General features: G+C 43.8%; 1 protein-coding gene across 8 annotated transcripts in view; it reads right to left on the bottom strand.

The window, feature by feature from the left end:
- trim9 (tripartite motif containing 9) overlaps window positions 1-12500 on the bottom strand; it is a gene marked incomplete at both ends in the record, with an annotated part of 71526 nt that overhangs the window by 32560 nt on the left and 26466 nt on the right. For 7 of the 8 annotated variants that reach the window (XM_083632586.1, XM_083632587.1, XM_083632589.1 and 4 more), the window contains one exon: window positions 3544-3639. The exons of the other annotated variant lie outside the window; for it this stretch is intronic. In XM_083632586.1, coding sequence (XP_083488712.1) covers window positions 3544-3639 — 96 coding nt within the window. The remainder of the gene's footprint in view (window positions 1-3543; window positions 3640-12500) is intronic. 8 annotated transcript variants of the gene reach the window in all.

Here is a 12500-nt window from a genome sequence, read left to right as displayed (position 1 = left end):
CGAGTACGCGAGTCTATGACCGATCTGATACCACATAATTTATTAGGCCCTGGAAAAAAGTAATTTCCCACAAATCCCTTTGATTTCCTGGAAATCAAAGGGATTTAACCTGAGCCAGACCAATACCATACAATACAATACAACAATGATGATAACAAGCAATCATATCCAGGGGCGTAGCGGGAGTAAACCCAAGTAAACTCAGTTTACCCAACTCTTTGAAATGAGGTTGAGAGTTTTTTCAGATCTAGTGTAAACAAAGGTATTTAGGTGTATATATATATATACTGTGCATATATTTTTTTATGCACTGGTATCGGATCGGTACTCGTATCGGCTGATACGCAACTTCAGGTCGGAATCGGTATCGGGAAGGAAAGCAGGGACATCTCTATTTACAAGCGAGATTGACATTGAAACACACGCAAAATATGAGATCTAGGGTTAGATGACATGTAGGAGACATCACGCTAATGGCTGCCATGCAAGAGCATGCTGAGGAAGACTGACAGGTGGCTCAATGAGGGAGGTGAGAGAGTGCAGCAGCACCTGCAGGGGGTGCTGTTTAGGCTGTTTGAATTCCATCCACCCTCAAATGAAACGAGAAGTGTTTGGCGAATAAATGCATCTCATTTGCACGTCTTCTCCAATTGCTTGCCATCAGACTAGGAGGTTGGGTAAAAAGCATGATGTTGTATCAACAGTCAACACCAGGGGGCTACCGTTTGATGGAGTGATGCACGTGTACATTCAATAGACCCTTTTCACGGGGGCCATTTTGTGTCGAAAAGGCAGAATAAACACAGGTGCAAGCAAAACACTAATGGGGGTTTCCAAATTCCAATCGTGGAAGTTGGAAACCCTCCTTAGTGTTTTGCTTGCACCTGTGTTTACCCTGCCTTCTCGACACAAAATGACCCCGTGAGAAGGGTCTATTACGCCTTTGTCCTGCTCATTTCACACATCCCTAATTTCCACTCTTCTTCCGCCTCTCCTCCAATCCCGCTCCGGTAACACTTTATAATAACAAATAATACATGATAACAATCAATTACATTTTAGTTAATCGTTATTTGACTGTTAGCAGACTGAAATGTACACAGTATTTATTAACCATTTACAAAGTGCTATGAACATCAGTTGCAACTTTATAATCCAAATCATGTTTATAGATCTGTCCCCCTCGGTCCTCCTCCCTCGCCCTGTCTCTCCTCTGTCACACAGGGGGGCGGAGGGGAAGAGACCTATAAACATTATTTGGATGGCTATTATAAAGTTAAGAAGACAGAAAAGCCAGCACTCAAAATAAATCCTTTTGGTTTTATTATAATTCTATTATAAAGTTGCAACTGATGTTGTAGTCAAGTCACTACACCTCGAGTCTCGAGTCCCCAGTGTTCGAGTCCGTGTCCACGTCTGACCAAAGAGTCTGAGGTCGCTTTCACATAAGCTGGTGGACTCTGTGCGATTCGGGGGGTTGAGTTGTAATATTGTTGCGATTTTCATTTGGTCTGGTTCGCTTTCACACATGCAATTTGCCAAGCGCACCAAACTTTCTAAACAATGACACGTGGTTGAAACAGTCACTCGTCTATTGGACAGAATAGAGAAGGGAAATCTCTCCTCTCCAGCAGGCTTCTTGCCTGGCTGAGGGCTGACTGAACAACACAAGTGAATCTGCAAAACACAAACCATGGAGCAACACCACCTGCGATATCGGGATTTCTGGTTTTACTTTGGTGTCACTATCAAATAAAATAATAATAATAAATCAAATAATATATTTTTTAAATAAAATAATAAAATAATAAAAAACAGTACAAATGCATGAATGCTCAAGTCCAAGTCCGAGTTATCAGTGCTCAAGTCCGACTACAACACTGACTGATGTTTATAATACTTTGTAAATGGTTAATAAATACTGTGTAAACATGAATTATCATTCATTTCATTGTTTAACAGTAAAATAAGAATGAACTAAAGTGTAATTAACTATCAATTTATTAATGACGGTTGTTATAAAGTGTTACCCCCGCTCCTCCTCTCCACCTCACCTTCAGCGTTCCCCACCCTGATGTCTCTAAGGGTCGCCCCGGAGCGTCAGCCCGCTGTGTGAGGAGAAGACCAATCAGCCAGGGAATGTCCTTCCAACGTGCCCCTCTAATCACCCCATTCATCTGACCACAGCTCCATCTCCACACACAGCAACAGCTTGTCAGCACACAGGAATATACAATCTGTGCCAGGCTTATAATATAGCAACCTGGTACAGCTCACAGTTCATCTATCAAGCACGTTACCACCAACTTTTGTGAATGAATTGAAAGGGCATTACCACTCATATCAACATCCTGGCTGGTACATCTAAGAGGATTTCCAAAGGACTTCTGACAAATGTGTTGTGGAGATGGGCATTGCTACAATGCATGATAGGTGACTATGTTAAGCAACAATTTGCATTCATTGATTTAAGTGATCTACATCCCGACAGTCTGCCCACACATGACTAGTGCTGAAACGATTAGCTGATTAATCAATTTAGTTTTGATAATTAATGAATCGTTTTAGCCATTAATCAAGTAAAAAAAAAAACTAAAAAACTTTGCTAGTTACAGCTTCACAAATGTGCGCTTTTCTCTTCTTCATATCATTATAAAATGAATACTTTGGCAGGGTTTTGGCTGCTGGTCAGTCAGACTGCTATTGCAGTAACATGTGAAGGGTGTTTGTCATTATGTTTGACATTTTATAGACGAGAAAAGATGATTGATCTAAAAATAATCAATAGATGAATTGACAATGAAAATAATTGTTAGTTGCAGGCAGCCCTACATGACACAATGCTCACTTCCACCGCACATTTATTCTTGGGCAGCCATTTTACAGATGATCATTTGTGTGTGTGTTGGAAAATACTGCATGCACATCACAAAATAGCGCTTTGATCCCAGAATAACCATAAATCTCTCTGTCTCACTCCCAGTGAGCTTTACGTGTGCAACGTTTCAACCTGATGTGGGTGTTCATCAGTCATCTCAAGACAAAGAGCTGTCATATAGCGTACTGTGGCTACACAATGAACACTGTCTAAACCAAGGAGACCATGGCACACCAAAGAATCTGATGGATCTGACAGGGGGATGAGAGTTGGGTAACAGGATGCCAAGGCAGACTAGTATTTTAGGATATTTAAGTATTTTTAGGATAAAAAACTTGTAGATAATTCAATATGATTGTTTTCTGTCAGTGGAATATTGCGAGGATATGATATTGTGATATTGTGCTACACAATCACAAAATTCGGACAAAACGGAGTATGACAATCTTTGCTGACTTTGACTTTGGTTTAGCATCACACCTAACATTACCATGCAGTTCAATGCTATGAACATCAATTTGATTAGCGTGATGAAAAATGATTATCGTGATATTGATTTCAAACATATTGCCCAGCCCCATAGGACGTATGGTTTTACAGTATGTCTGGATATACTCGGGTATGGTTGGTTGTCTATGTATGTTTGTGTGTGTGTGTTACAGTACCTGGATGTGCTGCACCATGTTTCTCAGCTGAACCAGGAACTCCTTGGCCTCGGTGGCTCGGTCGGACAGGCCGGTGAGAGCCTGGGACAGCTGACCCTGTAGAGAGAGGAGCAGAGGGGGGACATCAGAGACACGGCAGTCCATAGTTCACCTTCTTACTTTACTTCATGGACACATTGTGCAGTCCTTAAATCTCTACACTGGCTCCCTGTAGGTTACAGAATTAAATTTAAAATCCTTCTTTTAACTTACAAATCGCTCAACGGCCTAGGCCCACAATACATGGCAGATCTCCTCCCTCGCTATGAACCAACTAGACCTCTCAGGTCAGCTGGGTCCGGCCTAATAGCTGTCCCAAGGATCCACTCGAACCAGGTCAGGGCCACCATTACACACTGTGCTTCTGTTAGCTGGAACAACCTGCCTGAGGCCCTCAGACTTTCCCCAACACTTCCTATTTTTAAAAATGGTCTAAAAACTTTTCTGTTTAGCACCGCTTTTAACTGTTGAATCCTATTATTTTCCTGTATTGACCAAACGTGTAGCATCTTACTGCTTTTTTGCTTTTAATTGTCTTTTTATCTTCTTTTATTCTCTTATGTCTGTAATGTCTTGTGAAGCACTTTGAATTGCTTTATGTATGAAATGTGCTATATAAATAAAATTGACTTGACTTGACTTGACTTGACTTAATAAATTAATCTGAATCTGAATCAACTGGACCACTGCAGTGCACTCATAAAATCATATATCCATAACACAAAATGACAATAACAAAACAGACCAAACAATCCAGCAAACAACTGATAACAAACATCAACAAGACAAGTAAACCTTAACCCTAACCCACAGGCTAATGGATAATAGGTAAGAACAGAATATTAAAGGAAGTACCAAAAACTGAAGTTCCTCAAATGGCCACTTAAGACAGACTGCAAAAAGGAGCCATTCCCCATTCACCCCCATGTTAAAATGCCTGACTTTACAGCAGAAATAAACATGTTTAAAGCCTGGTTCAAAAAACGGTTTTAATCTCGATAGCTAATTTCACCTTTTCAACAACTGTACAGGGAGTGAATTTACGGTGACTCGCTCGACTATCTGAAGCTTTTAATTAGAATTACAACTGCGCAAATATACACGGGCCAAACAATGCGCAGTGTAGTAAGAATGTTTATTTTGTATTATTTCAATTGTCACACTCATGGATACATATTTGAGGTTTGTTTATTAATTGGGAAAAGGTCCACTGGAACAAATGCCGCGAACATGATCCGGCTACTTTTTCAATCTGACTGGCTACTCAAAAGTTTGGGGAACTCTCTGGTGTACTGTATCGCAGTGATTCCCAAAGTGTAGGCCGCGGCCCAATAGTGGGCCGTGGAGGTACTGCAGGTGGGCTGTGAGTGGTCTGCTAACACTCCCGATTCTCACGGGCAATCAAATGGCTGTAGCAGGGTCATTTCTAAAGCTACAATGGAATCCATTTATTAGAAGAAACTAGAAGACCTAAGGCATCCATTGGTACCAAGCATAACATGCTAGCCTGTCGGGAAGCTCCAAACATAGGTCTGTGTAAGTTCATTTCTCAGACATCCAGGTAATAGAAGGTTTAGACAGACAAACACACACTAAGGACTACATCTCAAGAAGTCATGTGACTTCATGCCATGTGTTTGTCATGTGACTTTTCTTGTGTGGATTTGTTTGCCAGAGTTACTTCCTGCTGCATTTACAACTGATGATGGTGTTTGGATGAACACCGAAATGTCTTGTTTTATATGGTTTTTTACTCCAGTGTTTTTAAAAATAAATTATTTTTAAAGCTCCAAACGTAAGTTACATTTTGCAGAGGGAAAACTATTTCAAAGGGCTCCCTTGACCTCTCAGCTCAATTTATCTGAATGAAAATTGGTTCAATGGATACCCACAAGTCTCCCCTTTACAGATAAGGTAGCATTTTTATATATATTTATTATAGCATTAATAGCTTGTGGATTTATTTATTGTTGTTGCACATCACACTTTGTGTCAACAAATGTGTTAATATGCATGCAAATGCTTCTGATGAGTAGGGGGGAGAAAATGTTGGCAATCTGGCTTTTGCCTCAATTTTTGTATGTGGATGGATTTTCCCGTATGCCCAAGTTCACATGCTCTGCTAATGAAATAACAATTATATAGGGAAATACCTTATCTTAGTCTTGTGTACATAACAGACATTTGAAACTCTTCTTATCGGCATTGATTTAATTATGAGACTAATCTAAAGTCCATACGAAGCCACAGGGTACCAGGAAGCAACAGGCATGCAAGGGATGGATCTCTATATGGATATTATCTGAACCATAAAGGACTCCTTTGGGGATCCTTTTAAAGGGCAGAGGGGACATTTCCCCCCCAAATGATGTGGTGAACATCGACAGGAAACACACATGGAGACAGCTGAGCATGAGCAGGACTCAAAGCAACACACTTACATTTCAATAATGAGAGACTAGAAGGAAAGTACGATAAACTTTAATGATGCAACAAACAACACTTAGATTTGGCGAATGACTCCATGGAATGATGACGCTCCTCTGAGACAAGAGGAGGACGTCAGTGATTTATAGGATAGAGAACCCCCATAGGGAGTTCTACTGGAGTCATGACATTGGTGGTGTTCAGGGGAGGAGGAGGGGCGAAGCAGCAGCTACGCAGGAACAGCAGCTATATGGGTGAACAAACAGGGTGAGTTACAACTTGCAAGAGTCTTAAATAGAACTTCATTTAGGTGATTGGCAACAGCCGAAGAGAGGGAAAGCGTGGGAGACATTGATTGGACAGGGATAAAGAGGGCGTGCATATTTATGAATGGCTGATGTAACCTGAGGGCGTTGCTGCAGGGGAGAGAGAGATGAATGGAAAGGAACCATGGATTTGTGAATGGGATGGATAAACAATCATTGACTAGTGAAGTAGTCTTCATTATTGAAAACAGTCTGAGACATTATTAGATGCACAGTTTCCCAGGCTGATACAGTATATATATATATATATATATATATATATATATATATCAGTCATATTGCAGGTCATTCAATTGAAGGATTACATGGTTTGAGGAAATTCTGCCATCCTTGAGTTTAGAAAAGCCTTTCAAGCCCCTTTGGGATAAACTCAAAAATACCCATGGTGTAAGTAAGTACAAATAAAATAATATAATACCATAACTGAGGGTCAAGCTAGTAACATGGCTGCTTTTGTTAGCTCCCGCAAAGTTGACATTTTAGAGATGTCAAGTTCTCATCCCACAGCGGCGATAATCTATAGACTGATTCTCAATCCTACAAACATTGACATTGTCGTTTGTCAGAATAACTTGATAGGATTGATGTTTTGGCTGTTATTCCCCCTAGGCATGAGGAGCTGAGCACAGCACACAGAACAGGAAATGCCATTGCTGCAGATGAGCGCTACAACACACAAAACGCTCCTGTTTGGATAGCGGGGAGCGGAGAGAGGCAGCGCTGGGACGTGTCAAGCGGGGGCTGTGAGAACGAGGAGGTGATGGAGTGAGAGGACACGGCCTGACCCCGCCTCCTCACCCTCTGGGAACCGCGTTCGCTTGAGCGGACTGGACCCCGGCCAAGCTTATTGTCTTCTGGGAGGACCGAGGCGGAAAACGAGGGGGATCGGGCCAGAAAAATACCCGTAGTTCCGGAAAACCAGCGACTAGTGGATGTAGTGAAAAACCCTATGAAAACAACCCTGTCGCACACAGGCCCGACCCAGCTCCTGGCATCTGATGTGAGCCTGGTCTGAGTATGGGGTCAGCGGGCCTTGACCTTGGTGTTTGGGAAACCGTGACAGCTGCAGCTAACATGACTCTGCCGCGCCATGGGACCGTCCCGTCTGAGCCGGCAACAGCTGAGCAAAGACTCAAATGTAAACTTTCCAGTAGATGCTGTGGGGCTTCGGGAAGCTTCCTGTTAACTTGGGAATCATATTCCAATGCCTGGAGGTTGGAGCAGTATGGATGAATGCATGTGAAGTTAGTGTTTTGGCCCGTGTCAGTTTGTTTGTCTGTTAGCAGTATGTCTCAAAAACATTTGAACACATTTCCATGACATTGGTGGACAGATTGGCGTCGGGCCAAGGAACAACTGGTTCGATTTTGGTGGTGATCTGGATCTTGGATTTCCACCGTTAGATATTTGTTGTTTTTAACTATGACACAGTGATAGAGACTTGACTCCAAATCCGGGGGGTATATTTGCTGTGTAAAAAAAAACAATTTAACTTAAAATTCTCTTATATTTTAAGTAGGGGTGTGACGACATATCGATCTAGATCAGAGGTTTTCAAAGTGGGAGGCAGGCCTGCCCATAGCCTAGGGTATCGAAACAGTTTCAGGGAAGGCTCAGTGAATGGAAGTGGGGGGGATTACATTAGCTATTACACCAGTTATCAAAAGGAGATCACATAGAATAGCCTAAATGTGTGATTTGGATCACTAGATAGTTCAGAGATACTGTAGTTTTGTGGCATTTTACTGTTTTTCCCACTTTCCCAGAGTTAGAAACAAATACTGTAAATGCCATTAGACAGACCTTTTTTTATGTATTTGGTGTAGTCTGAAGTATGTCAAACAGCAATATCAGGCTATCTTGGCTGAATTATTGAGTGACTATGGGATCAAATATCATGATCGCATAGGCATCCCATAGGATAGGGGGAGGGGGGGCATCCCATAGGATAGGGGGAGGGGGGGGGAGGCATCCCATAGGAACTGGGGGGGGGGGTGGTTGCACCTTTTTCCAAGCTTTGTCTGAGGGGAGGCCCACAGTCACTCTGAAAAGCCCTGATCTAGATCGATGTATCCAAGCTGATGAAGCATAGATGTGTGTAGCTTATTGTAGCGATGTGGGTTTGTCAGTAAACATGGGTTTGTCTAGTTGTCACGTTAGTCTGGGGTTGACATGTCTGTGGGGATTTACGGGGGTACGTAAAGGCAGCATACCAGCCAGTGGGTGTGGTGGAAGATAGGGGTTCACCTGTGATTGGCTGGGGGAAGGGGGAACGTGAACGGGAGAGCGTCAGCTCGGGGTTGTTGATGTGGGAAGCCTGAGGGAGAGGGCTGTGTGTGTTGGGAGCTGCGGAGCTAGGAGAAGCTAGCTGGGTTTGGGTGTGTGTTGTGGGGTGTTGGTTTTGGCGTGGACCACGGCTGACAGTGGTCCCCGGTTATAGCGATCCACAATAAAGTGCGGTGACAAGAACCTGACTCATCGACTGCTTTGTGGGATTACTACATTATGTTCATAATTGAATGGTCAGCAAGGGCTTTTTAAGTTAACTGATATAAAAACATTTGCACTTAAACATGAGAAATGTGGTACTTTATAGTTAACAACAGAGGTCTATTTTTATTATTTTTTATTTAAAAGTATAGATTGTTTTTCATTTAAATGTCAGCTCAGCTTAAATGAACAGCTCAGAGATTTTTTAATCATGTTTTAGTTTGTTTTTTTGTGAGTTATAAATGTAACTGATTGTCTATGCCCATTTATGGGCATCATTATATAGTCTCCTATCAATCGCAGGCCCCTGAACTGAATCATTGTATCATTGTAGAAAATAATATAATATCGCATTGTAATGAAACTTGTGATTCATTACAATACCACCACTGATTTTAAGGCATTTCTGCTTTATTGGAGACTATAGACGGTTTTCACTGAATTGTGTTGCTAGGGAACAGTTTGGAACCTATAGCTTACTGTATGTCCTGTCAGTTATTGTACTAGCAAACACTGCAACAGGAAGTAAGGTGAGGGAAATTTAGAATCTTTAAAAAAATGTCTATAACTGTCCCAGGAAAGGACATTTCTTGGATTGGAAGGAAAGAAAGGACGGCATTAAAATTGTGAGTTCAAATCCAACCCACACTGTCACAAGTAGACGTATACGGTCTGTACCGCTGCTCACTGAACTATCAGGACACCTCATTTCTGTGATAGTATTTCTCAGCAGAGTCTCATTCTGGCTCTCTGAAATCAATCAGTCCCATGAGCTGGAGCATGATTTAAAGATTGTGCCAATCACCCTCAAGCCATCCCAAAGGTTCTCGCAGGCTCTGCTGGTTTTACACTAGATATCAGTCAGGTCACTGGCAGCTGCCCTCATCCAGCCTGAATTAGAGTCTGTTTTATCTCTCCCAGATTCTCATTTTCCTGCTCGCTCTGTCTCTGGCTGTCTCTCTGTGATACAGTGATGGAGGTCCAGAGAGAGCTCGCCTCGCCCTGTTAACAGTCAGTGAGCGTTCAGCAGCAGACCTGTTAACAGTCAGTGAGCGTTCAGCAGCAGACCTGTTAACAGTCAGTAAGCGTTCACCAGCAGACCTGTTAACAGTCAGTGAGCGTTCACCAGCAGACCTGTTAACAGTCAGTGAGCGTTCAGCAGCAGACCTGTTAACAGTCAGTGAGCGTTCAGCAGCAGACCTGTTAACAGTGAGTGAGCGTTCAGCAGTAGACCTGTTAACAGTCAGTGAGCGTTCAGCAGCAGACCTGTTAACAGTCAGTGAGCGTTCAGCAGCAGACCTGTTAACAGTCAGTGAGCGTTCAGCAGCAGACCTGTTAACAGTCAGTGAGCATTCAGCAGCAGACCTGTTAACAGTCAGTGAGCGTTCATTAGCAGACCTGTTAACAGTCAGTGAGCGTTCAGCAGCAGACCTGTTAACAGTCAGTGAGCGTTCAGCAGCAGACCTGTTAACAGTGAGTGAGCGTTCAGCAGTAGACCTGTTAACAGTCAGTGAGCGTTCAGCAGCAGACCTGTTAACAGTGAGTGAGCGTTCAGCAGCAGACCTGTTAACAGTCAGTGAGCGTTCAGCAGCAGACCTGTTAACAGTCAGTGAGCGTTCAGCAGCAGACCTGTTAACAGTCAGTGAGCGTTCAGCAGCAGACCTGTTAACAGTCAGTGAGCGTTCAGCAGCAGACCTGTTAACAGTCAGTGAGCGTTCAGCAGCAGACCTGTTAACAGTGAGTGAGCGTTCAGCAGCAGTCCTGTTAACAGTCAGTGAGCGTTCAGCAGCAGACCTGTTAACAGTCAGTGAGCGTTCAGCAGCAGACCTGTTAACAGTCAGTGAGCGTTCAGCAGCAGACCTGTTAACAGTGAGTGAGCGTTCAGCAGCAGTCCTGTTAACAGTCAGTGAGCGTTCAGCAGCAGACCTGTTAACAGTCAGTGAGCGTTCAGCAGCAGACCTGTTAACAGTCAGTGAGCGTTCAGCAGCAGACCTGTTAACAGTGAGTGAGCGTTCAGCAGCAGTCCTGTTAACACTTTGAGTGCCACGGCCCTTGGGCAAAAGGTTGCTTGCTGTGCCACATAGGCCGCAATGCATTTTAAAACAGTCATATAATTTCTTTAATAATTACTATGTAAACACTGAACACGCACAAATAACGATGAGACTCTCTTCTATCACCTGCAAAAAAAAGTTTATTGATCCCATTTTCCGTTCTTTAGTTATGAGCCGGAGAAGATAGCTTGATTGAACCAAAAACAGCCCTTGTTTTCTACGAGCTGAGATAATGAGCCTTTTGTGAAATTAAACATTTCAAGCACATCTCTGACTCTGAAGCTAATTTTCTGATGTCTGGGTCTGTCTGGGTGAAGTGTATGCTGCTCTGCGTGCCCCCCCCCCCCTCAACTGCACACGCCTCCTCCTGGGTGTGTCTTATGTGTCTGGTGGCTCTCTGCTGCTGCACACACAGTGAATGGTGCGCGACATCCAGCTTTTTGGTTCCGCGTGTGTTTGTCACGGGCCACAATGCTTCCAGTTGAGAATAATAAGACTGATTATGCGAATGTGCTGTCGCAGGTTGCTGTTGCTATCGGACACGGAGGTGCTCAGTTGTGACAGCGGATGCAGCTGCTGCGGGCACAGGCACTGGCGTTTGGCTTCATGCATGTCGATGCATACGGACGGATGCGATGCGATTTCCTTTTTCCCCAGCGACTTCTTCTGTGTGTTTGGCTACACTTTCTCTTATCAGGAGAGTGCTGTCGCCACCTAATGGGGTTTGTAAAATAGGTTATAGACCTCCAATAGCTACAATATTGTAAGAGGCGATGTAAGAAGCTTAGATCGACACCCCCCCGTCAAAAAAACAATTTGGAGTTACTGACGCCATTTGGCGTCGCTGGCAGCCTACGGTAAATTTCTAATGACGCCATATGGCGTCGCTGGCACTCAATGTGTTAACAGTCAGTGAGCGTTCAGCAGCAGTCCTGTTAACAGTCAGTGAGCGTTCAGCAGCAGACCTGTTAACAGTCGGTGAGCGTTCAGCAGCAGTCCTGTTAACAGTCAGTGAGCGTTCAGCAGCAGACCTGTTAACAGTCGGTGAGCGTTCAGCAGCAGTCCTGTTAACAGTCGGTGAGCGTTCAGCAGCAGACCTGTTAACAGTCAGTGAACGTTCAGCAGTAGACCTGTTAACAGTCAGTGAGTGTTCAGCAGCAGACCTGTTAACAGTCAGTGAGCGTTCAGCAGCAGACCTGTTAACAGTCAGTGAGCGTTCAGCAGTAGACCTGTTAACAGTCAGTGAGCGTTCAGCAGCAGACCTGTTAACAGTCGGTGAGCGTTCAGCAGCAGACCTGTTAACAGTCAGTGAGCGTTCAGCAGCAGACCTGTTAACAGTCAGTGAGCGTTCAGCAGCAGACCTGCTAACAGTCAGTGAGCGTTCAGCAGCAGACCTGTAAACAGTCAGTGAGCGTTCAGCAGCAGACCTGTTAACAGTCGGTGAGCGTTCAGCAGCAGACCTGTTAACAGTCAGTGAGCGTTCAGCAGCAGACCTGTTAACAGTCAGTGAGCGTTCAGCAGCAGACCTGCTAACAGTCAGTGAGCGTTCAGCAGCAGACCTGTTAACAGTCGGTGAGCGTTCAGCAGCAGACCTGTTAACAGTCAGTGAGCGTTCAGCAGC

The sequence above is a fragment of the Poromitra crassiceps genome (assembly GCF_964638095.1).
Source record: "Poromitra crassiceps genome assembly, chromosome: 3".
Classification (NCBI taxonomy): Eukaryota; Metazoa; Chordata; class Actinopteri; order Beryciformes; family Melamphaidae; genus Poromitra; species Poromitra crassiceps.
The sequence above is the reverse complement of the archived record's forward strand: the minus strand, read 5'-3'. Positions and strand labels throughout refer to the sequence as shown.